Here is a 26265-nt window from a genome sequence, read left to right as displayed (position 1 = left end):
TGTAGCCTAATTCTAATATTGCCCACAACATCTTTAGCGTGTTCTCTGCAGTGGCTTTGGGGAGTCTTCCCTCTCCAAGAAGTAGCCACAAGGAGAAACACAGGTGTGTGTGGGGGGTGGTGGTTCTGGAACACACACTCAATTTGCAGACAATGACTGATTCCATGCACCCTACAAGGTTCCCCAGTATCATTTGCAGGGGTTCTGTGATTGAGGACTTCTCTGTACAAGCGGTAAACCAAGAACAGGCCTGGGTTACAGCTTATTGGTTTGTCTGGCCCCAGTTTGGTTCTGGTAGCAGCGGAAGAAGCACTGTGGCTGCGATCTTTGCTTGGGAAACTTGCTCATTTGTGCTAAGCTGTGGTTTAGCATAGCATTTCATGCAAACTGAGCCAGGGTTTTACTGCTCAATAATAATACAGTACAGTACAGTACAGTACAGTACTGGGTGGCTGGGCGGTGTTGTTGCTTGTTACTATGTTATGCATCTTTGTGTTTTTACATTGTAAACTGCCCTGTGCTCCTAGGATGAAGGTTGGTATAGAAATTTAATCTTAATAATGATAAATAAATAGAACAATAATAATACAGTGAAAAGTTTGCTTTTAAACACTTCAACATAGAAGTGAGACTTACTTTTGAAAAATTGCTCTTTTTTTATAAAAAAAATAGTATCTCCTTCCTCCCCCCCTGCCCCCACCTCACACTTTCCATTCTGATTTGAAGCAGAGCTGAAAATCAAACGCTTTCCCCTTTCCCCAAGAGCAATGTGTGTGGAAGGAAGCTATTTCACACATGGCAGAGGAAACGGTTAAAGCCGGTGGGCGGGGAAGGAGAAGAGATTGCAGTGGAACACACCATCGGAGCTCAGCCAATGGAGAGCCAGGGTGTGTGCCTGTCTAGCCTGTTTCATATATCTCTGCAGATCGGGGGTTACTAGAAGTCAAACTGCTGGGAGACTCTGTCACTCTTATAATGGGTTGAAGAGGAGGAAACGGATGAAGCTGGCCGCCGGGTCTTGAACTCTGTAGCAGTCATTCTTGCTTAAAAGGTTCTTTACACGGGGATCTCCACAAGGGCATCCCCACTGTAGGGTGTGAACACTCCCCCACTTTCCGCACCATCAAGCTATGTAGAGTTTATGGGGATTTTTTTTAAGCCCAGGAGCAAGATGAAGGCTATGCAAATACTGAGTATCTAGAAGCAGTTCAGAATACCAGGACGCTTGTGACTGTGTTAGCTTCCTACACACGTCACCTTTCCTTTCCGCGTCATGGGAATTGGCATGCTGTGGGGCAAACGGCCCATGAGTCATATTAAAATAATTTCTCTCTCTCTCTTCCGTCTGCCTGCCTTGCTCTCCTCCCTTGCCAGATGGAGAAAAGTAGTCTTGCACACACCCTGGGGGATAAATTTAATTTTCGGCCACATGGCTGCAGCCCCCAAAAGAGAAATCAGATTCCTAAGAATTCTACCAGGATTGCCCATGGCCATGCATTTTTTTATTATTCCAACATAAAATGCGCACAGACACCTTTTTTAAAAAAGAGAAACTAATTCAGACTAGCTCTCCACAATAGCTATCGGTCACATGGCATCACAATGACATCAAGTGCAAAGAGCTTTGAAGTGCTAAAGTTGGGACTTCAAAGCCCCTTTCAAGGCACTGCTAAAACTTGTTTTCCCAGGGGTTTCCATTCAAATACATCCCTGAATCAGGAAGGGGTTTGTATGGAATCTTGCTCATTTTGGCTATACTGTACTGCTATGTTCCTACATGAGAAACATTCATGAACAGCCAGCACAGGATTTATCCTCCCCCTCCTGCCCATCAGATAACTGAAGTCAGTTGAAGAATGGGTGGGTGTTTTCTGGGGGAAGTTGCCTCTCAGACCAACTCAGACCCCCTGGAGGGCCAAGGTTGGCCTACAAGCTGAGGGTTTTGAGAATGCAGAAAATCCAAATGACAGTACACGCATTTCTAGTGTGTACATTCCACAGAGAAGTCCTACACAAAGGCTTATTGAACTGAATGAGAACTGCACCTAGAGATCAGGACAATGTGTTCTTGCAAGGGTCCTCTTCATTTTAATGAGGCCTATGCAAGAGCACATTCCCATTATAGGTTGTGTCTTCTAGATCTCTCTTGGCAACCTTGAGTTTAGTTATCAAAGGGTGTGTACATGTGTGTAACCTGCTGCCACTTTCGATTTTTGCCTCTGTGTGTTAGCTAGCAGGTGAAAGGCAAGAATGAGCCAGCCAGTCCTCCCCCAACCCCACCTGGATTGAGCATCCACTCTTCTCATGTTAGCCTGTTTTAGTGTTGAGGGGGGAGTTTTGCTTGGTTGGATCCCTACTCTCCATGCTTATTAGATTGGAAGAGCTGGGAAAAGTTGACGAGCATTAGGCCAACTTCACTTAGGAGGAATATGGTTCTTCCTCCCCTGTCGGAGGCACTGTGCCTCTGAATACCAGTTGCTGAAAACCACAGCAGAGGAGAGGGGTTGTTGTGCTTGGGTCTGGCTTGCTTGCTTCCTGCAGACAACTGGCAAGCCATTGTGAGAATGGGGGGCTCAGTTACTGGCTTGATCTAGCCGGCTTTTCTTACGTTCACCAGGTCCTTTCCTGTAAAAGGATTTAGCAATTTCTCTCCTAGGGAATAAATGGATGTTTTCCTCTTTGCCTCTTCACCCCAATTCCCGCCCTCCGTCTCTATGTACTCCTCTGTCCTGTTGATAACGTATCCTTGCTACAGAGAACATACAGCAACGCATTCTGGTTTCCTGGAGGACCAGAGGCGTTGAATGATAAAGAACTAGGTTTCCAGTTAAGGACAAAAACTGTAGCCCAAGTTGCCTACGTTGCAGGATACGCCACTGCTTTCCAGCATGCATTTTTCCCCCCTGGGTTTTTATTTGTTCTGGGGTGTATGCAGATCTTTAGCTTATCTGGGGGAGGAATTCTGAGCATTGCCATTTTTCCTTCCGTGCAACGCGTATCTTGTGGAAATAAACCCACCTGAGTGACTAGCTTGCAGAAATATTTGGCCTGCCAAGCCACACTTATTTGCTGTTTTCTGTGGCTTAAAATAGGCTGGCCGCCTACACCTAATTCTTTGTCATTGGATGGCCAAGTGGCTGTTTAAAGGTCTGTCTTATCATGTGGTCCTGCATGGAAAGTAGATACGCAAAGAAAGCCAGTTCAGTTCTCTTTTCTGAGCGAGGGAGGTAGTGAATTCCTCTCTTTGGGTGGAGAAGGTGGCACTTTAGTTCCTTGGTTTAGCTTTCCTCGCTTCACACGCACAGCATGTAGACTTCCCCTGCCTCCCTCCCAGTCCTGCAAAATGCTTAGCTCCTCCTGGAGTAGACGGACCTTCTTGCCAAATCTCTGCTTTGTTGCTCACAACAGGTTCTAAAGCTCAGCAGGCCTGCTCCTGCTGCCTCATTGAGGGAGACTGTGTGGTCAAAGCCCCACTGCACAAAACCTTACTCAGCTCTTTATGCTCTCTGGAACTTTGCCTCTTCTCTCTCTCTCTCTCTCTCTCTCTCTCTCTCTCTCTCTCTCTCTCTCCTACCCACCCAATCCCGCCCAAGCACTGACAAGCCTGAAATTATAAGCTTGTAGGACTGGAAGCTGAATCTGAAGGCCATCTAATCCCTTGGAGCTGAACCAAAGGTTCTGACCATGAGGCGGGGCTCACAGGGATACACACCGCAGCCATACAGTGAAGAGAATAACAATTATACTTGGTTTGTTTCCAGTTGTCTAAGCGCTTCCCAAGGATTGTGTCAGTATTTGCTTCCTAAAAGTAGGCCAGTATAATTATCCTTTATGATTCAGGTCAGGGACTTGGATCTGGTGACTTTTCCAAGGCGGCCTAGTAAGTTCAAGACTGACATCAGCTTTAACTCCTCTGTGGTAATGAGAACTGCTGTGGTCCAGTCCCCAGCAGTCATTGAAAGGAACTAGGGTTGCCAGACTCAATAGAGGACAGGACTTCTGTGCCTTTAATTGCCCTGCTCTCTTTTGAGTCTGGAAACCTTAAAGAAAAACCAGCAGGCCCTTGGCTTGGAAATTAAACAAAGGGTCTGCTGGTTTCTCTTTAAGGTTTCCAGACTCAAAAGAGAGCAGGGCAATTAAAGGCACAGAAGTCTCGTCCTCTATTGAATCTGGCAACCCTAAAAGGAACAGGAAGGTGAAAAGCCTGTTAGGCCAAGGACAATAGAACTTCTGCAGAGGTGGTCAATGGACTATGTCCCTTGCATTTAAAACTAGACTAATTTGTATGAAATTACACCTTTTCTCTTCCTTTTCCTCTCTCCAAACCCCAAACTATATCAAGTTTTTTTCATCTTGCTTTAATTTTCAACAGGATTATATTCTCCACTCCTTTTGCTGTGATCTCCTACTTCCTGATATGGTTTGTGCCCGACATCTCTCAAGGCCAAGTGATGTGGTATCTCTTCTTCTACTGCATCTTCCAGACCCTCGTGACAGTGAGTCTCTCATCTTCTGGTGCACAGCCTACGTTTTGCTTTTGAGCTAGGGTTGGAAACTTCCAGCCCACAGGCCAGATTTGGCCCAGAAGGCCATTCTCCCCCAAACCTGTACCTCATTTACCTCACAACCGACATCATATATGTGATGTGACCAGATCAGCTGCAGAATCGAGTTCCCTGTGGGGCAGGGGAATTGGCCTCCCAATCTGGCTCGCGATGACCCCCGCCACCCGCTCTTATGGCGTGCAGCGCAGCAGCGCGCTTCCAGATTGGAAAAAAGTGCCAAAAATCGTTTGTGTGCATGCGTATGGGCCTCTCCCGACCCAGAAGAGGTCATTTCCGGTGTACTTCCGGGTCGGGGGAAGCCCATACGCATGCGCACAAACGATTTTCGGCGATTTTTCCGACCTGGAAGCGTGCCACCGCGCCAGTAAGTGTGTGTGCGCATGCGCACGGGGGCGCACTCCCCCGCCCTCCGGCCCGCTGCGCACACACTCCCTGTCCTCCAGCCTGCTGCGCAATCGGCGCGGCGGGCACTGGCCCAAAGCCAGGTAAGTCTGGGGACCCCTGCTGTGGGGCAACTTGATCGTATATCGTCGATGCCTACAGAAAGCGGCTTTGCCAGTTCTCTGCTTGGTGCTTTGCGGAACGTAGGTCTGGCAGAGCCCTTGCAATGTACTCCCCAAGTGCAAGAGTTCCTTGGTATATCACCAAACCATGATGTTTGGCTGGTGATACACCGCAATGTTGAAAAGCCGATATCGCCCAGCCCCAATCTTAAATAATAAAACTGAACAAGTGTGCACTGTATGAAGGTGTGTGTCTGTTGGTCTTGTTTGCCTCTAAGCAGCAGGTCCGTGAGCCATTGGCTGCCTGTCTGCAGCGACTGCACCACAGAGAAGGTTGAGGGGTGTGTGCTTCAGAGACCAAATATGCTACTGGCCCCTGGCACACTGGGGAGGGGATGCCAGCCCACCACATCAGATAGTTTGAGAAGTGCTGTTGTAAAACTTTCTGTAAATGGGAATAGTCTAGTACCATTGAGAAGGATTTAAGGCCCTTTCTAGCTAGGCATGTGCTTGCCACATGTTGTTGTGCCTCTTGGTCTGGTTTTCATATTTAAATGCCTGAGGAGGAGGAGGAGGGGTTCCTGCTTGCCACAAGACAGGATCCTGGTAGATCTAGACAGTTTTGGGCAGTTTTTGAGTTATGCTCTATTTTTGCAGGTTGAGCGTTCTCCAAAGTTACCCTATCTTATTTTGAGGGCTTGGCCTGTCCAGTAGGGAGTTAATCCTCTTCAGGTTGGGAAACTCAGCACACGTCAGCCCCCAAAGCCTTGCTTAACTATTCTTCTACATCACCCCATCCCCACCGCACCCTCCTAAAATAGCATCCGCTTTGCATTCGTTTCTCCTTTTGTATATTGTAATTGCAGGTTGGACAAGGGGATTGTGGCCTCACTTCCTTATTTGTTTGTTCTCCTCTGCAGTGTTTCCATGTTCCGTACTCGGCCCTCACCATGTTCATTAGCCGGGAGCAGAGTGAGAGAGATTCTGCCACTGCCTACCGTAAGAACCGCCACTTCCTTGAATGTTGAAATCCTTTTGCTCCATTCATTTGAGAGTCTGTCTACTTTTTCCCCCCACCGCCTGCCCTCTTGCTCCAACTAATCTGTGTTTTAATTGTGAATTGGTGGGACTTCGGCATGAAATTTGCTCATATGCCCTGCTCAGTTGCATGTGGAGGCTTGAAATTTTGGGTGTGTGCGGCTGGCTGCTATGACTGGAGGTCTATACATTTGCTGATGATTGAGCGTCATCGTTGCGTGCAGTAAGGTGTGCATTTGAGCGGAAGCAACTTGCTGAAAAGGGGTGAGACTTTTCAGGCTATTCCTGTCCACTTCTGAGTGTTTACTTAAGACAGGAAGAACACACCTTTGCAAAGCTAGTGCTCAGTGCCTAGTGGTTGTGGATGAATTGTGCAGGACAGTTTGGAAAACACAGGGCAGGAGCACTTCGTTGCTGCTGCATTCAAAAGATTTTTTTTCCCCAATGAAAATTGGACATTAAGATTCCCGGGATGTCCTACACTTCTGCTCTCTTCCAAGTTTCAGGAAGTTCAGCACTGTTAAGTTCCTTGGAATGGATGCAAATCAGCCTTATTACAAATATATATATTTGCATTGATCTGGGGTTGTTCTGCACATTAGTCAGTAGGGTTGCCAGACTCAATTGAGGACAGGACTTCTGTGCCTTTAATTGCCCTGCTCTCTTTTGAGTCTGGAAACCTTAAAGAGAAATCAGCAGACCCTTTGTTTAATTTCCAAGCAAAGGGTCTGCTGGTTTCTCTTTAAGGTTTCCAGACTCGAAAGAGAGCAGGGCAATTAAAGGCACAGAAGTCCCGTCCTCTATTGAGTCCGGCAACCCTATTAGTCAGAACAGCCCCAGATCAATAGAGCTCTGGGGCAATAGAACTCTGGCTGTGCCATTTAGAAATGTAGGGAGGACATTGAGGAGGGAATTCACATACTTCACTTGCAATCTTCCCATATGTAGTAAAGTAGGCCACTCAATTTTTCACATGGGGGAGCATTAAAAATTAAATTCTTTGTTCCCACTACAGTAGTACTGTCCAGATTTTACATCGTAACATGTAGAAGAGTTATTTTCAACAATTTTAATATTTAGACCAGAGACCAAAATGTAACCTCACTCGAGGATCTTTTGAGCAACTACAAGATAAGGGTGATGCTCAGAGGCAGTTCACATTCCTCATGGATCCAATTTTCCTTCTACATTCTAAAGGAATTCTATCTATTGATTAGGAAATGAGGGGCCGGATTCTGTTCATATTTATTTACTTTATTTATTTATTTATTGACCATATTTGTATCCTGCATTTCTTCCAAACTCAAGACATAATACTTAATTCTTCTCTATTTTATCATCACAACAACGCTGTGAGGTAGGTTAGGTTAGACTGAGCAATGGTAACTGGCCCAAGTTTGTCTGGTGAACTTCGTGTCAAAGTGGCGATTTGAACCTGAGTCCTCTTGGTCCAAACATCTACACCCCATCGGGTATTTGGGAATATCCATTTTAAGTAGATGCTTACTTGGAAATAGCTTCCCAGGAAACTGTCAGGAGATGACTGAATACCTTTTGCAAAATAGGCTCAGTTGCTAAGTGGGTTAAACCAGAAATGGGCTTGTTTAGCCAACTTGTGATGGTTAAACTTGTTGGGTAAACTAGGTTCTCATATGCCATTTCTGGTAAAGACTGGATCAACAGTACACTTATTAGCCTAACCACAGCTTGTGCATCCCTTTCCTGCAGGCATGACGGTGGAAGTGCTTGGGACAGTGCTGGGAACAGCCATCCAAGGGCAAATTGTGGGCAAAGTGGGCACACCTTGCATTCCAGACCCGCTCTTGTTGAACATTGGCAATACTTCTTCAGTGGCCATGGAAGAGGTCAACATCACCCATGACACTGGCTCACTCACGGACACGGTACAGATCCCTTTTGAGCATTCCTTAATTCTACTTGGTTGGGATAATATAATAAGGGGTTTAGTGGAAGCTCATGGCTGCGGAGCTGGGCTAGAGAGAGAACTCTTCCTCCTCCTGCTTCTTCGTCAAGAAGACTGTCTAGTAGCCAGGCTGAATACGCACTGATGCTCCAGGTTCAGGGGAGATAGCATACCTCCAAATGCCAACTGCTAGGCAGAAGTAAAAGGAGAGAGAGCTCTTGGCTCCATGTCTTACCTCCATGTCTTATTTTGTTCCCCAGAGACATATATTTGGCTACTGTGTGGAACAGGAAGATGGACTACAAAAGAGATGGGGAATTTGCATCACTCCAGCTTGTTGAACTTCATTTCCCATCAGCCCCAACCAACACGCTTACTCAGTGATGGTGGTTGGTGGGAGTTGCAGTCCAGTAACATCTGAAGGGCCACAGGTTTCCCCATCCTTGGACTAGATGAACCTTTGGGTTCTTGCGTTCTTATGCTATCATCCCAGGTTTCTTTTGCCCTGATTAAATTGAACTTTTCCATAGAACCATTCTTAACTGGAGGTGCAGCAATCAAACCCGATGCTGTTTCTTGATGCTTTAATACCACCCCCCCATTGAATTCCAGGTCAGTTATATGAAAGGAAAGCTACACTTTCATCTCAGCCTGTTCATAGTGCTAATTTAATGCTCAATGTGCTTTAGGCAAAGAGCAGAATACAAATGTAATACCCTGTTTCTCCTATTTTAAGACGTAGTCATAAAATAAGCCATAGCAGGATTTTTAAGCATTCAAGGAATATAAGCCATACCCCAAACATAAGACCTAGTGATAGGCACAACAGCAATACCGGCCGTGGCAGGAGGAGGAGGAAAAATATAAGACATCCCCTGAAAATAAGCCATAGTGGGTTTTTTTGAGGAAAAATAAATATAAGACGGTGTCTTATTTTCGGAGAAACATGGTAAAAGCTGTTGGCTTTTCCTGGAATGGTGACTTTTGTTTTACTCCATTGTCAGGCAAGCATATGATGGCCTGTTTTGCACGTCACACCATGCCAAACCAAGGCTCAGCAAGAGCATAGAGACTTCAAGCGAACCACAAGCTGTAACCAAGGCTTGCCCTATTGTTTACAGCTTAAGTTTGGTTTGGAAGCACTGACTAAACCATAAGCCCGGGCTTATAGAAATGTGCCAAGCTCAGCACAGCACAACTGCAGAGCAGTCAGGGAGAAGCAAAGCTGCCACAATCTCTTCTCCTGATGCCCATGCATTTGTGCCTAGCCATGCTGGGGGGAAAAGTCCATATGAAGCATCACCTCTCATCTGGATGTGTCATCTTTCTGTCTCCCCACCCCACCCCAACCTTGTTTCCTATCCTTGTACAGAGAAATGCCTACATGATCGCAGCTGGTGTCATCGGTGGGATATATATTCTTTGTGCTATCGTCTTATCTGTGGGTGTTCGAGAAAGACGAGGTGAGCAAGGAGGATAGCTTAAGTGATCTCTGCAAAGTGGGTGGAGTGGATGGGCTCCAAAAGGAAAAGGCCAGGCATAATCTGCCAAGAAATCAACTTGCTCGTGACAAAGATGGATGCAAGTTGAGCAGTGCAGAATTCATACTTGATACCAAAGGAGTCCATCGAAACCTGCCTTTTACTTCATCTAGCTGAGTATTATTATTACAGTGGTACCTCGGGTTACAAACGCTTCAGGTTACAGACTCCGCTAACCCGGAAGTAGTACCTCGGGTTAAGAACTTACTTTAGGATGAGAACAGAAATCGCGGCGCAGCGGCAGTGGGAGGCTAAAGTGGTGCCTCAGGTTAAGAACAGTTTCAGGTTAAGAACGGACCTCCGGAATGAATTAAGTTCTTAACCAGAGGTACCACTGTAGCAGTATTATTATTATCTGCTTAACATCGTAGTGTCTACTCTGACTTGTCAGCAGTGCTACATTGTTTTTGGTGGGGTGTTTTTCCCCAGCCCAACCTGGAGATGCCAGGGATTGAACCTGCGACCTGTTGAATGCAAACTGTGTGCTCTGACACTGAGCTTGGTCCCCCTCCCATTACTTACATAGACCTATTTTAAATCTGCAACAACCAAACCATGGTTTGGCTTTCAAAAGCATATTTCCACTCACATGCATTCCTCTTCTGTTCCACCCACCTCATACTTCCAATTCATATAATTTTTTTCTGGTTTGAGAGAACTAGGATTATCCATGAAACATTCTGTGCACTCCTAATGTGCTATATAAGCATCTGATCTCTTTTTTCCCCCGCTAGAAAAAGGAGACATGCTTTCTGCCTTTCCTTCCCATTGGACATGTAATCAGGCTGGTTTGATAGTTGCAAAATAATCTACTCCTTGCCTCTTGGGGATGGATGTCCGTATTGTGCCTCTTTGTACATGGGCCAATCCCTTTTAATACATGGGCTGACTTCCAGAGAGCAAATGACACACAGGGCAAGAATTTCCATTGCAAGAATTTCCCGTTGCATAAACCAAGCGTCACCTACGTAACTCCAGCTCCTTGTGGAAAAGCCCCTGACTTCTGCTGGTTGAAACCAGCCATTGAGGAGAGAAGCTGGCCCTTGTGATCTTTGTTCTGCATTCTCAAAGGCCTCCTTGTCACTCAAGTTCCTCTTGAGGTTTTTAATCCACTCAGCCTCAAGGTGTGCTGGAGGCCACATTTGCAGGGGGCTTATCAAAAGAATCACCCACAGCTATAAAATATTGTCCCTCTTCTTGGATAACTAGGCCTATCATCACCCAAACACTCCACATTCGAGAAATGATAATTAGCCAGCTTTGAAGGGGAAGTCCTGCCAGAGTCTTGCAATCCATCTGTCAACAGTCCTAAACTTAAGATGAAGAGGAGGTTTTACTGACAAGGAGATTTCCCTGATAGGTTTGCTTGCTTGCTTTTTCTTTCCCCTTGCCCCCCAACATGATGTAGTAGAGTCCTGGACAAATTGTAAAATATACTTGTTAGCCTAAATACAGTTGTACCTTGGTTTTCGAACAGCTTAGTTGTCAAACGTTTTGGCTTCCGAACACCGCAAGTGACTGTTCCAGTTTGCAAACTATTTTTGGAAGCCAAACGTCCAAATTCCTGTAGCCAATCAGAAGCCGTGCTTTGGTTTCCGAATGTTTTGGAAGTCAAACGGACTTCTGAAACAGATTCCGTTGAACTTCCAAGGTATGACTGTAGTGAGCTTATAGGAACTGGGAAGGATTTGCTCACTGCAGGAAATAAATTCTCTCTATATGCCTTTGCAAATTAATTACCGTTCTCTGCAGTACTGTGAGATACCTATCACTTCCATTGCTTGATCTTTTGGCCTTGCTACATAACTTACTTTTTTTCTAATCCACGTACATGGCATTCTGAGGGCTGCCCCTTCTTGCTTTCTCTCTCTCTCTCTCGCTAAAATGCAGCAACACATAAGGTACAATTCCACAGTAGTGTGGATATACGGTAGGATCTGATAGTGGGGGGGGGGGTGTCAGTGTTTAGCTCTTATGAGATGACAGCCACTAGCCCTTATACAGCAATGATAGTGGGAAGCATGTTAGGGAGGTGGCTGAGCAATTTTTTTCTCGGCTTAGCCTTGGGCTCCTTGCTCCTCATAGCCAGATCCTAAAACCAGGAGCAAAATGATGAAATGACACAAAACAAGATAAATAATGAAGGCTTTGTAAGGCATTTATTCACAGCATTTTATTTTGCATTCAAATTTATTTATGGTGTTTATGTACCGCCCAACTAACTAACCAAGTCCTCTAGGCAATTCACTAAATCAAATAGGAATCAAAGAATCAAAACAAAATTTGCAGCAGCACAATATTAGCATGAAAGCAGCATAAGGCTCCTCTGATAGGAAATAACTTGACCTAGTCTGCTTCTGTTTTGCTCCCTGCAGAGTCTTCCGATCTCCAGCCAGAAGAGCCAGTTTCCTTCTTCCAAAGCTTGAAGCTGGTGATGAACTATGGCCCTTACGTCAAGCTGATCGCTGGCTTACTCTTTACCTCTCTGGCCTTTATGGTAAGGAAACCATCTTTTACATGCACACACTGTTACTACCCAGCTTTCAGAGGTGGGGTCCTTTCTCTCCTCACACTGAGGTGAGGTCTGTCTGTTTGAGGCCTCCCCACCCCACCTTGGTGACCTTCTCTCCTTGAGAAGAACAGAAGTTCCCAGGTGAGCACAGAATTTCCATTTCCCCGAGTGCTTAGAACATTGTTGTTTCCTTGATGGGAAAATCCTAATCCCGAAATCCACCACAACACCTAGCCAGGTGGCTCTTGGGATTTGCATCGGTGAGCCCTGTGTGGAATTTGCTTGTTCCTATGTCAGGGGCTGCCTTGACCACCTCTATTTAAGATGATGATTTTATATGATGTCTCCAGGCAGCTGGCTGGCTGGTTTAATTAATTAATATACTGCCCTTCATCCAAAGATCACAGGCTGGTTTATTTCATTGCAGCCTTCAGACTTACTGTTTTTCTTCCCTTGCCATGTGGATTCTTTCCAGGCTGGCAAAATAAAATGCAAGTCTTACAGTATTTGTCAACTTTGCTGGGACCCTATGTTGGGATTGGTAGCTAAGAAGTCAGACATATAGCTCTGTTGCCTAGTACAGGCCATAACACAGAGAGTCAAGTGCTGTTTTAGACAGAATAGATTGGTTCAGGAGTATTCTTGTTAAAAAGGGAATAAGTTATAATAACCATAATCTGCCGGTTTTACGACAAGTGTTGTTGGAACTCTTTCCAGAAATGGAGACAAAACACCCACAAAATCAGAGTTAAGAATGAAACCTGGTGCATTTAGTTAAATAATACCCTGGTTGCCTTTTGGAAACCTGAGTTGGTAATAGGAATGCCACAAATCATTAAATTTGATCAGACACCCACAGATACAGTATATTCCTGCGTATAAGACTACTTTTTAACCCAGGAAAATCTTCTCAAAAGTCGGGGGTCATCTTATACGCTGGGTCGTATTTCTTATACGGCGAGTATATCTCAAACTCTATAGTTTGGAAAAGTTGGGGGTCGTCTTATACGCCCAGTCGTCTTGTACGCCGGAATATACGGGTAAGTATGTTCTGTGTCCTAGTGTGTCTCCTGTTTCCTTGAAAGCAAGTGTGGTGTTAGAAGCCAGATTGCAAAAGAATATTTTAGTTCCCATTGAGTTTATGGCACTTTTCTGACTAGATTTGGGGAAGGACCATTCAGCTCTCTTTCTATCAGTAATACAAGATAGCGTCCTAAACTGAGCAAATGACAAGGTAAATTAGTTTGAAACAGGCAGCTGCTATAAGGCAGAACCCAGGGCAAGATGTCTACAACTAGAATGTTAATACATACTAAGGCCTCATATTAAGGACTAAGGTTTAACAAAAAGAGTGCTATGAAATGGGCTGCCCTCAAAAGGAGGAGCAGAGGAAAACAGCTGGGCTTAATGAATGAACTCGGACCTAGATCTATTTCTGGATTATAGACGCATTGGTATAGAAGCAATCACCGGACAAGGCTGAAGAACTTTACCAGAGGGTGTCTATGGGTCCTTAATACCAGATTCTTGCTAAAGAGGCAAACTTCTTAACTTTTTCTGGAATCTGCCCTAGTAGCAACAAGCTGTAACAGCAGCAATGCTGAACTAGCTCCTTGGCTGAATACTTCTCATTTAGCTTTTTTTTTTTTGCTTCCAGCTCAATTGTGAATAGTGACTTTTCTTCTCTGGCCTTGGGGAATCTGCTGAATTCTTCCACTTTTGTTAGCCGTCCTTCCCCTTGACTGTGGCAGTCATCCAGTAGCCTTCTCGTCTTTTTCTCTCTCTCTACACACACACACACACACACACACACACACACCACACTGCTCCAAGTTCCAATACAGAGGTTTATTTTTACATGCCTCTGTTTCTGGAGTTACCGTATTGGTCTGAATATAGGCTGTACTCCCCTGTGTCGCCCCCCCCCCATAAAAATCTGGTTTGTATAAACCTCAGCACACTCTTGGATAGAGGAGCTGTTATTTAAGATATCTTTAGGGCCAGTGTTAGAAACTCAGATATATAATTCTAATTACCAAATGCCACCTTAAACTTAGGTTACGGTCACAACAATAGAATGTCTAGTAGCCCCCCCCCCCACACACACACGATGAAGGTTGTTCTTTCATTTCTATACAGCTTTATATTTTAAAGAACAAATCTCAACGCAGTTTACAACACATTAAAAATAAAAAAAATAAAACAATCCAGGGTAAAACTAATTCATACTTCAAGGGAAATATTTCAGATCCTTCTCTAAGTGACATTTTGCTTTCCCTAGTTGCTGACCTAGTATCCAGAGATCTCTGTGTGGCCGCAATTGAACCCATGCCAGTTGCAAAATGCACCGGGCTAATTTATAGCACTGTTTAGGGACAGCCTATAATTGGGGGTGACTTATATCCATACCAATATGGTATGTTCAGGAGCTCTCTCTCCACCTGTCCCATACGTGCACTCAACATTGCAGCTGAACCTCCACCCCTTATGGGATGTTGGCAAGTCAGTGAGGTATAGTGGTTAGAGGGTTAGACTAAGACTGGGGAGACCCAGGTTCACATCCCCGCTTGGCCTTGAAGCTCACTGAACAGCCCCCCCCTCTCTCTCCTACCTCACTGGGTAATTGTGAGAATAGATTGTATAAGGGGGAAAGAGCTAGGTATGCTCCTGTGAGCTCCAGAGAGGAAAGACAGGATAAAGAAGTTACTTCAGGCAGAAGTCAAGAACCTCCCTTCCTTTCTAATGAGATTTAATGAGAGTTCCTGGGATCTCTTCCCTTAATGTCAGCTGTTCCACTTCTTTTCAGCTGCTGGAAGGCAACTTTGCTTTGTTCTGTACGTACACCTTGGGCTTACGCAATGAGTTCCAGAACATTCTCCTGGCCATCATGGTATGTATATGGCAGTCAGCATGACTACTACTCACATTTCTCTCTTGCTCTTTATCTGTTGCAAAGGGGAGCTCTATGGAGGGGGGGGGGAGACCCACAAATGGAGATTTGGTGGTGGTCCAAAATTCAGCTCTATCAAGAACCTGCTAAGTAGTTTTGGGGAATCCATTTCATCTTGACCTCTGCCCTCATTCTGTTCAGGTTAATGCAGAACAGTTGCTTTTTACAAGCTTTTAACATTGTTCTCCTGTCCCCTGTCCCCACCGGCAACTTCCTTAGTAGTCATGTAAATGGCTGTACCAGCGTAGTTTCATGGCAGAGGGAAGGCCCACATTTCCAGCTAGAATCCAAGTGGCAGCAGTTGACCTCCAGGTAATCAGTTTTTGCAGTCAGGAGGATACAGCAGCACAGAAATGAGGGTCTGTAGCTGTCCAGTGCGATGAGGGAGAGGACTCTCACAAATTGAATTCTTTTTAATTTTATTTATTACATTTAACAACGTTTATATACTGCTCTGTTGTAACAAAGCCTCTACTGTTGTAACAAAGCCTCTAAAGTGGTTTACCGGAAAAATTAAAATGATCAATAAATAGATGAAAACATTTAAAGCATTTAGAAAACAATTAGAATCAATAGTAAACTAAAAAGAGATTAAAACAGTGGTGTGTCTGGATAGACTTGCGTAAACAAAAATGTTTTAAGAAGGTGCCAAAAAGAGTACAGCAGAGGCAGTGAATTCCACACTTAAAAAAAACACTATTTCATACATGTGCAGAATGAACATTGTGTGACATCCTATGTGTGGATGTCCCAGGTTATTTTGTAAATCCTCATGCACGCCAATCTGTGTTGGGGAAAGCTGTAGCTTTCCAAGCTGACGAGAACTAATGGTAGAAGGAGTCTAAAATCTTATTGAGGGCTGTAGGTTCCCCATTATTTTACTTAGCTAATACTCGCTTTGAGTGTTGGAAGGTAAAGGATGCTAAGTTTTGAAAATGCTGCTCTCCTTCCGAGCAGAAGTAACTGGACAGTTGTACTCTGACTATCCAGCTCTGTATCTGTTTAAGGCATCTTGGGGAAATGTTGAAGAGCTTTGATTTGGTATGCCCAGCAGCAACTGAAAACCAGTTGCTGGAACTGCAAACCAATAAGTAATTGAGGCGCATCCGGCAGTGAACTGGTCTTGAGCTGCGAGGGTACAAAGAGTCTAAGGAGTATGTGGAAGTTGGAGAACTGAGCTGCACACTCCTTGGAGAGCCACCATAGAAGCATTTAAGCTGCCTGACAATTGTGCAGGAGTTGGAGGAAGCTAAAGGATGGGCAACCTTAGGGAAGGGAAGGGCAGTCCCTTTACATGGTTCCTGGAACAGTGTGTTCTTTGTTAGGCATTTGAAGGAGGCCATGAAAAGGGACAGAGAATAAAAGCCATGTGAGCCTTTTGTCCCAACCCGGCCATTTTTTTTACCCTTAATCATGAGAAAAAAGGAGCCTTGAGTGTTTATCGGAGAGAGGCACTGAATGAAAGGAATGGAGCCGATTTGTCTGGGAAAGCCTTTCCAGGCTGATGGATGTGGGGAGGAGGGGGTGGGGTGGGGAGCAGGCAGTGGGGGGGCATTGTGTTGTGCCAGGCTAGAAAGTAAGTGAACTGAGGGGAGAGGGAAGAACCCCCTTCCTATCTACGCCTTTAGGAAACACAGGGACTTGAAAGTAATTCAGGCAGTAATAGTGCGATGGGCGAAGAGGCCCTGTTCTGCTTCTCCAAGCTCACAAAGGAGTCAAACTGTGGCCTGATGCAGACACTGTAGCATAGTAAAGCCCCACCAATAACTTGCTGTCTTCCTCTTCCTTCTCCTGTGTGTCACATTTACAAAAAGGTTTGATTGCACTGGTTGCAGACAACTGTACTGCCACATACATTCATCGGATGGTGTGATAAAAAGAAAATTCCTTTGCAACCTGGCAGCGTGGTACTGACTACCATGCAATGGTGTTGCAATTAGCTCATTGTCGGGGATGAAGGGGCTCTGTCATCTTTCTCTGTGAAGCAGCCTCAGGATAGGCCAAATCCTGAGCACAGTCTGGCTTTCTGTTTACCTCCTCCACGCCCCCTGCCAATGGTTTGTTTTCTCGTGGCTACAAAAAGCTAAAGACTTGGGGCAGGTAAAATGGCAGCTTTTTTTGATCTGGTACCAGATCCAGTGATTCACTCTTAAGCCATCCTAGAAATGCAAAACACACAAAAGGAAATGGTGTATTTTGAAGGTGCCATTGTTTTCCATATAAAGTAATTCTGCACATTAATGGTATAGAGGAGGTGCCATGCCTTGGACTATACCACTTCAAACAGGAGGACAGGAGATGATTGATAGATATTCACCACATTGCTAAAAAAACAAGGGAGTTTCTTTTATTTTAAAATGACACATTCAGGAATGTGCATTACTGAGGCCTTATGCATATTATACATTTAAGACACTATTGCACCACTTTAAACCATAATGGATTTCCCCAAATAATCTTATAGGTGCAGGGAGTTGTTAAACTCTGGGAGGGGAATGAGTCTTATTCCTCCCACAGAGTTCCCAGAGCGGTTTAACAAGCAATCCCTCTTCCCAGGGGACTTTGGGAATTGTAGCTCTGGGAGGGGAATAAGAGTCTCTTAACAATTCTCAGCACCTATAAGAAACTACATTTCTCAGGATTCTGTGGGGTGGGGGTGGAACCATTTAAAGTAAACTATTTAAAGTGGTGTGATACTGCTTTAAATGCATAATACAGATGGAGCCTGATAATGCTAATTTCCCACATGCTCAGATTCATTCTCCCCCACCGTCAGGGGGGAGCATTCAGAATGGCAGCCGCCACTATTCCATATTTCAGAGACCACATTCTGCAGAACAGTTCCTAAAGGAAATTGCTGGTTTTGAAGTTAAGCAGGGGCAGCGTATGTAGCACACCCACCTGGAGCCGAACAGGATGAATTGGATGTTTTGGAGAGGTTGGAGATGAATGCTAGAGAAGTGGGTGGGGGAAACCTGATCCATTTCCATTCAAAGAGCCATTACAAACCCTGCATGGAATGCTGAGTGTGTGTCCGGGCTCTTGTGGGAGAATAACATGAACAGGGCTCTGGACTATTTGGAGAAGAGCTCTGAATATTTTGGAGAGGAGGGAGGCTATGGTAAGAAAGGGCCTTGTGGTATCTGAATAGCAGATGGTGACTCTCAGTGCCGTGTGTGTGTGGCCTCTATAAGGCAGTCCTGAAAAGTATGGTGTTTGTTTTTATGTTTTCAAAAAGCTGCCGCTTAATCAGTGTGTGGTCTCCTGCAGTTTTAATGTGTTAATTTGACTTAGCTAGCATATTCATTCCTAGTCTTTTCTCCCCACCCAAATGATGTGGCCTGAGCATTTGCAGCAAATTCATAGTATGCTTATCTAGTGAGAGTTTAGGCCACCCACTTTTTATTTTTAAGGACCCCGTGGCCAAGTCAAATTTGAGGAAGAAAGTAAAAACTAATGCCGTATCTTATTTTAGAGCCATGCAAGTTCATAAAATAGTGTGTGTTCCTAAACCTGGGAGGGAGTGTTCATGGGCTCCAGCCCAATGACCTGCAGCACTACCCCATGCTCCCCGCCCCATATGCCCCTTGCCTAGTGAGATCACACACAGCTGTCTTACAGAACAGCCTTTGCCAGCGTAGTGCCTTCCAGATGTTTTGGAGCACAAATCCCATAGAATGAGAGGAGTTGTAATCCAAAGCATCTGAAGGGTGCCAGGCTGGCAAAGGCTGTTACGTAATCATTCCACAAAACCTACCTTTTTCCATTAAGCCTTTGGCTTAAACCCTTTAATCCTTTTGACTGTAACCAAACCCAAGTGCTGTCCTGGGAAAGGGAGGAGAACATGGACTTAAGTCACTTTTTTTTTTGCTTATGTTCAGGGTCTACTGATGGAGCTGTATTATATACAGGTGAAACTTGGAAAATTAGAATATCGTCAAAGTGCATTTATTTCAGTAATGCAACTTATTATTTTTTATTCTTTAAAATTTTACAAATGCTTTCTTTTGGAAATTCCACAGTAATAAAACAAAGTTACAATAATACAAAAATAAACATCACTATTACATTTCATTAATTACATTCCATTTGTAATTGAGCCGCCTAACGACAAATAATTACAATTACAACAAATAAAGGCTTGACATATCTTGCTTTGCACGCCATGCATTTATCTCGTATATTGGTTACACCCTTTAAGTTGCATTACTGAAATAAGTGCACTTTTCGATGATATTCTAGTTTTCAGAGTTTCACCTGTAATTATAATTTGCAGTGCCATCTCCCTATGGTGTTTTGGGACAGTGCTGCTGAGAGAGGATGGATGAGGGGCTGTGCTTGTCCTCAGTAGGATATTCAAGCTTCCCTTAGTTCTAGTCACATGCTAGCCCCTCATTGCATGTCCCTTAGAGAGGGGTGTGGAGCATGTTCGGTCGTCCTCATGGCCAGCTCTCTTGGCCAGACTCCATCCAGTTCACGCCCCCTTTGCAGAATCAAAAGTTACGCCAATCCCTGTTAAGTAACAGTCTGGAGGACGCTGCCACCCTTCAATTCTCCTCTCCTCTTTCCCCTTTCTGACTGCAAAGGAACGTAGGGGCATGTTCTTGACATGCCACCAACAAATTCCTGCCCTGTCCTAAAAGGGGAAAGGGCAGAGACGCTGCCCTGAGAGAGGAACTTTCATGAGGAAAAGGAGCTTGACCCTGGCTGAGTCCTTGTGGGAAACTCAGTGCTTTATAAGCCTTGAGGAGTTCTGGCACTATTGCTATAGAACGCAGAAATAAAGAAAATCATCAAACCATCAAATCTAGCATGCGGGCGGGCCACTTTATCTAAATTATAAATTGTTATAACAAGGCTGTTATTGGACTTTAACGGAAAACTAATAAACAGTTATTATAAAAAAGGAAGGGAATTCCAGGCGTAAGGGGGCAGTGAAGGAGACTGGACATGATTGTTTGAGAACAGGAGGCTATGGTGGGACAGCTGGGGATAGAATTGGCATTTGTGCTGGCTATGAAAGAAGCCAAGGAGCTGGTGCAGCCATTTGTAAATGGGCATCATGTAACTTGAGCATGTTTTTTCCCCTGCCATTATGCGACTGCCTAAAAAAAAAATCTCCCATGATCATAACCTGCCCTGGGGTGGGTCCTTAGCTATGGTTGCTGTCAGAAGCATTTCCCCTTCTTTCTGTGCATGCTTATGAACTAACTGTGGATTCCATATGCATGATTGAGTTTGGAATCGGGGGTTTAAGTCCAGGTTAATCAATGCCACATCCAAGCGTGTGAACTTGCATACAAAGTACCCGAGGCTCCCGCAGAGCTCCTTTGGAGAGGCTGTTGCAAAGACTGACTCTGGCTGACTCGAGTAACAACTCTTCCTCCCGTCCCCTTCTTGTTGCTCTCTTGCAGCTCTCTGCCACTCTTACCATCCCCTTTTGGCAGTGGTTCCTCACTCGCTTTGGGAAGAAAACGGCTGTCTACATTGGAATCTCGGTGAGTGAAAAATCTCCAAGGGGAAGCACAAAACCGACTTGAGGTTTTGTGCCTGTTGCCAAGCCATGCAGGGAAACGTAGCGCACAGAGCAGGTCTTTGCACTTGGCGCTGCTAAGCCTACAAGAGCGAGGAAACGACGTGGCCCAAGTGGTCTGCCAAGCAGCTTCTAAATGAGCTGGTCTAGATCTCAATAAAACGATTAAGTCCAAGAACTAAACATGCCATGGAATTATGGGTAAACACTGGGCCTCTTCTACGGTTTTCTCTAGAGGCCTGTTAGTGGTGCAGTGTTAGCGCTGTGTGTTTTCCTCTCTGAGATGGCTGTTTTGCAGCAGATCTAAGGCCTATGGACAGTACAGGACTTGGGGCCTCATGTGGCCCTTTCCCCTCCAGAACAAGGCTGTTCCAATGTGGAAAGGCCTTGTTATGAGGAAATAGACGTGTGCTTGATGCCTACTGACATAGTGTTGGCCTATACCTGCTACTTTCTTCCTGTAAGTTACTAAGTCTATTAACAGGGCTGGGCTACATTGCAATTGGCCTACAAATCAAGAAATGCAGTCTTCTCACATCTTTCGTGGTGATTATGTTCTGAGGATGGCGTGGATACCCACAAATCCATATAGACATACCACTTCCTTGGAACTTCAGTCTTACTTTCCTGAACCAGCACACCACATGAGTCTTAAAAACGAGCAGAGAGCTTTTAAGCGCTCTGCCTTGCTTACCAGACGCTAGGGGGCTTTCCAAGATCTTTCGAGACCCTCCCAGAGCCCGAGAAAGAGCCTCCCAGAGCCTGGTAACTGCACCAGGAGAACTCTGTGCAAAAAGAACTTTTAAGCTCACCAGTTTTTGTGCATTTAATTTGTTCAGTTTTAACCGGTTGGCCACCAACCGTGTAAAGCTGAAATTGCATAAACACGTGTAAGTTGTGAGGTGACTCTGTTAATATTAGCCCACCTTGTTCCTTAAAATTAATAATATATATTGCATGTATTGCAGGTATATAAATGAATATTTGTATACTGTTTTCAAGGTGCAAACAATTAAAGCCTAAACTACCATGTTTTTTTTTTAAAAAAATAAATCTTTATCCACTATGTTTTGAGCCAGTGAAAACCTTCGAATGATTATCTTTTTGACCATTTTCTCTCTTGATTCCACAGTCTGCAACTCCTTTCCTCCTCTTGATCATAGTCATGGAAAGTAACCTTATTATCACTTATATAGTGGCTGTTGCAGCAGGAATCAGTGTCGCTGCTGCTTTTCTTTTACCCTGGTAAGTGTGTGTGTGTGAGTGTGTGTGTTTAGTAAACATAGTACTGTGTTTTCAGTGCTGAAAGCAGATTATGCTTACACACACACACACTCAATAACTCCTATGTTATGTTGAAACTCCCAACTCTGTGTTGAAATGTGAGTGGCAAATAATGGGTTTTTTCTGGTTATCATTGAGTGAAAAGGTGTGATTTGTAATTTAGGGTTGCCATATTTCAGACAGTGACAAATGTTGAGCTTTTTTTTTCAAAATCTTGAAACAAATTAATTTTTTGACCTATTTTTTAAGGAAATTCCCCTCCCCCCCCAAATCCACTTCCAACATGCGGTTGCCATACGTCCAGGTTTTCCCGGACATTTTTGCAATTTTTAGAAATTCTTCCCAGGCGCTATTTTCGGCAGCTGAATCCTGGGTATGTCCGGGAGAACTTGGGTGTATGGCAGCCCTATGTACCTGGACATCTTACTCATTTGTTGTAACCTCCAGTTTGGAAGCTGAGGACAATTGGGGAGAATGAAATGGAAGTGACTGGTTTGCTTCTCTCTCCATTTAGGTCCATGTTGCCAGATGTCATTGATGACTTCAACCTGCAGCACCCAGACTCCACTGGCCATGAAGCGATTTTCTTCTCCTTCTACGTCTTCTTCATCAAGTTTGCATCTGGGGTGTCTCTGGGGATCTCCACACTCAGTTTAGAGTAAGTCTGCCTGCCTGCCTGCCTGCCTCTCTTTCTCCCCTCTCCCTTTTTAGATTTGGTGGTATCTATAGCAGAACGCCATCATTTGAAGCATTATTTTTACCCTGCTCTTCAGCCAAAAAGGCTTCCAGGGTGGCTTTGTTTGAATAAAAGCAAAACCAATCCCTGCCCTTACAATCAAAAAAGATACGATGCAAGAGGAAATGGGGAAGGAGAAGAAGACTATCAAATGCCAACACCTTTTCTTTAAAATTGCGTGGTAGTTTTCATCATGATGGCTGGAATGGGGACATTTTAGGGAGAGGAGGATCCTGATGGATCTACTGGAGAGCTAGTGAGATCCAGTGACTAGAATGTATCACCTGGGAGCCCTGGAATACCCGGGCTTGAAACTCTTGTGTCACCATTAATGTCACATACCTGTGTGCTGCATTAGGCAATTTGATCTGTCTTAGTTGCAGTCCGCCTTCTCTAAAATGGAGACTTAACACACTAGATTGTTCAAAGACGTTACGGGGGCTGTAGCAGGAGTGTATGTTGTTAAAAAGAATGTTAAAATTCTGTGCCCAGGCAGCCCAAGAAAAGAGTAATGAAACCTGTTTTGTGTGTTGGTTTGTTTGTTGCAATTTGAGCCAATTTGCATAATTTATTATTTTGTTTAATTTATTCTGGTTTTGTTAACCTGGCGGTGTGGTAAGGAGCGACGCTGGGCTACTGGACACTTTACTCGGTCATCATAACGGTTCTTTTCTTGGTGTGTAGCTTTGCTGGTTACAAGACCCGAGGGTGCTCCCAGCCAGAGGAGGTGAACTTGACATTGAAGATACTGGTGTCAGCTGCTCCGGTGGCTTTGATCATCCTTGGCCTGCTCCTTTTCAAGCTGTACCCTATTGATGAGGAGAGGCGACGGAAAAACAAGAAAGCCCTGCAGGATTTAAGGTGAGACCCCAGATGGCCACTTGGGGTGGGGCAGGGGGGAGTGCACCTATAACTTGGCAAAGATGAGCAACTATCAGACTGGGACTTTTCTCATGGGGTGGGCTATCACCCCCTAGCCAGTACCGGTAGTTGCAGGAGAACATTCACTTGCAGGGATGCTGTTGGCCCAGGAGTGATTGCCACAGATGCTATGCCTCCTTGCACCCTTCTGAACAAAAATGCTCACTGTAGTTTCATGGGTTGAGCATGGGAGGGGCAACAGAGAAGGATGGCTTGCAAAGTATCTGGAATCCTGTGTCTGTGTGAAGCTGCAGTTAAGGGGAGAGTGTGATCTCATGCTCCATCCAGAATCAGGAAAAAATCCCCCCCACCCGTGGAAGACACCACTCTTTCAAAATTCCCCGTGTGTGGCAACAGGTTCAAATCCTGCAAGGACAGGTGGCTCTTTCTCCAGATAACCCTTTTTGTTTATTGCCAAAACTTAAAATAGAGCAGGCATTTATGGCCCTGGGACAAATGGGTGTCTAGTTTCTCTGATGCAGCACTCCATGGCAGGGTGTAGAGAGCTAAATATAAAATGCTGAGTGATCCTAAATGTTGGCCCTTTATGCACAAATCACTGTTTGGCTTCCTGATAGTTCTGTGTCATCTTCACTTGCTGGGATTCCTGACTGTTTAGAGTTGCCTCGGGTACCTTTTTTGCTCCAAGATTAGTGGTGGCACATAACTGCCTGATAGTTCAGAAGTAGGGGTAGCTCTAGTTCAAGGATAGGCAACTGGTGACCTGTGAGTCGCAGTGGCCCACCAACCAGACTGTTTCTCTCCTTTTCTGAGCCCTTTCCAATACTGTGAACCTCTTTCATTCCCCAGAGGGAGGGACATTTGTCACATAAGCAGCAGGCTGTGCACTCTCTGGAAGAGGGCACTAGGGGAGTCATGAGCTGCATCTTAACAAGCAACCTGCATCTTCATTATGGGACAGATTAAAGGTCACCTTTTAGGCAATAGCGGAGGGTCTGCTGAAGCAGTAGCAGTCCCTGCTGCTTCCCAGGAGGTAGAGGAGGAGGGACAAGGCAGGAGCAAGGTCAGCATAGTGCAAACACACAGGAGCACTGGATTGGGTACTGATCTCACCTTGCCTGGTACACACCAAACCTTTAAAGCACCCCCAAAAAGAATCCTGGGAACTGTGGTTTACTCCTCACAAAAGTATAACTAGTATAATTTCCAGCAACATTAATAAACTACATTTCCCAGGATTCCTGGGATAGGATGTGTGCTTTAAATGTATGGTGTGTACACAGCTTAAGGACACTTTTGCTGCCTTAAGAGACACTTTTGCCTCTGGCAGCAACACCTAATCCCTGTTTGGAAAGTTAGGAATTCATTGTAGTGTGCTATGGCAATTGTTCCATCAGCGGAAGCATGTTAGCTTACCAGAGGGAACAATCTCCCCTCATGCACTGTTCTGGGTTTCCCCCCTACACAACTCAAGCTTGGGAGAATGGGGGAAAGCCCTATTGCACTAGCAGAAGTCCTGCGTGGGCTTCCACTAGCAGCTGCATTCTGTGTGCCTACTGCAAACCTGTTTGTTTGTTTTCGTGTGGGTGTGCATGCTTATCATATATTTTTCTTTTTTTACTTCTCCAGAGATGAAGAAAACAACAGTAGCACTGAGTCAGACTCCACAGAGCTGGCCAGCATTGTTTGACCTCGGCTTGCCTTGGTTTGCTGTTTACACACTGGGATCCTTTGAAGGTGGGGAGGGGCTGCCACGGGGCCATCTGCTGTGCAGGAGGGATGCTGACTTACTTCCTTGAGGGAGTGCTCTATGACGTCCTTCCAGACTTCTCTGGAGAGCAAACACTGGTCCATGCTATGGCTTACGTGGAATTGAAGGAGCACCAACTGCATGTGCATGCAGGGCAATGTGCAGTACTGCAGGAACAGACCTCTTGATGGAATAAGTGCACCACAATCGTTATTTATTTTTACATTTATTTTATGCAAAACACCTTTTGAGCAGTCACTTTCTTTGGGTGTGCTTCGTGCTGCCTCTAATCTGCCTGATACCAATGGCATCAAGTGTGGTAAAGAAAATTGCAGTACTGTACTGTTAAGGGTCCCCCCGCCCGCCTTTTTTAAAATTTTATCTTGCCACAGACCCAGATGGTGCTTGTTGGTGTATGTTACACCATTGGCATGACCTTGCCAAACACAACCTCGTACTGTTCTCAACTGTAAATAAGACACAACTAATGTTGAAGCATCTTTTGCTGGTGCTATTTATGTACATGTGTATTTGTATATACAGAGAGCCTAATTAATAAAAATAACTTAATTATTTTGTAAATATAAAACTGCTATGTTTACCTATTTGTATATATCTGTACAGAAAGAAGACAATGGAACTATTAATATTAATTTACATTAAAATGCAGACATGTCACCTGTACTTGTTATGTCTTTCCCCAAAGAACAACTGAAACTGAACAAATTGTTATTTAACTATTATAACTTTGGGTAATTTGATTGAATCTTTTGTTCTGGTTGCCCCAAGTTCCACTGTTGCAGAAAACAAGACATCATTGACCAAGGGTGCCTTTAGGCAAATCTAAGATTATAAGGGGGGGGGAATATAGTTGTTTGCCAGATGTCAACATCTGCTTTGAAGCTTCAGGTTCAAACTTTCCCTCAGCACCCCCAGAGTTTCCCAAGAGAAGAACTAAAATATTGCAGCAAGGAGCTGGGTCAAGGGACATGGAGAGGTTTTTGTATTTCCTCAACCCCCCCCCCATCCCAGTCAGTCTCCATCCCT

The 26265-nt window shown here is 44.8% G+C and overlaps 1 protein-coding gene across 2 annotated transcripts in view; it reads left to right on the top strand.

Annotated features, from left to right (window-relative positions):
• Positions 1-25807, top strand: part of MFSD2A (MFSD2 lysolipid transporter A, lysophospholipid) — a 36400-nt gene extending 10593 nt beyond the window's left edge. For both annotated transcript variants that reach the window (XM_035119051.2, XM_060275813.1), the window contains exons 4-14: positions 4373-4496; positions 5989-6067; positions 7835-8010; positions 9403-9493; positions 11947-12068; positions 14890-14973; positions 20448-20531; positions 21699-21811; positions 22365-22508; positions 23271-23447; positions 25098-25807. In XM_035119051.2, coding sequence (XP_034974942.2) covers positions 4373-4496; positions 5989-6067; positions 7835-8010; positions 9403-9493; positions 11947-12068; positions 14890-14973; positions 20448-20531; positions 21699-21811; positions 22365-22508; positions 23271-23447; positions 25098-25158 — 1255 coding nt within the window. In that variant the 3' untranslated portion in view covers positions 25159-25807. The remainder of the gene's footprint in view (positions 1-4372; positions 4497-5988; positions 6068-7834; positions 8011-9402; positions 9494-11946; positions 12069-14889; positions 14974-20447; positions 20532-21698; positions 21812-22364; positions 22509-23270; positions 23448-25097) is intronic.
• The last annotated feature ends 458 nt before the right edge of the window (positions 25808-26265 follow it).

Source organism: Zootoca vivipara, chromosome 6 (assembly GCF_963506605.1).
Source record: "Zootoca vivipara chromosome 6, rZooViv1.1, whole genome shotgun sequence".
NCBI lineage: Eukaryota > Metazoa > Chordata > Lepidosauria > Squamata > Lacertidae > Zootoca > Zootoca vivipara.
This window is presented reverse-complemented; position numbering and strand designations above follow the sequence as displayed.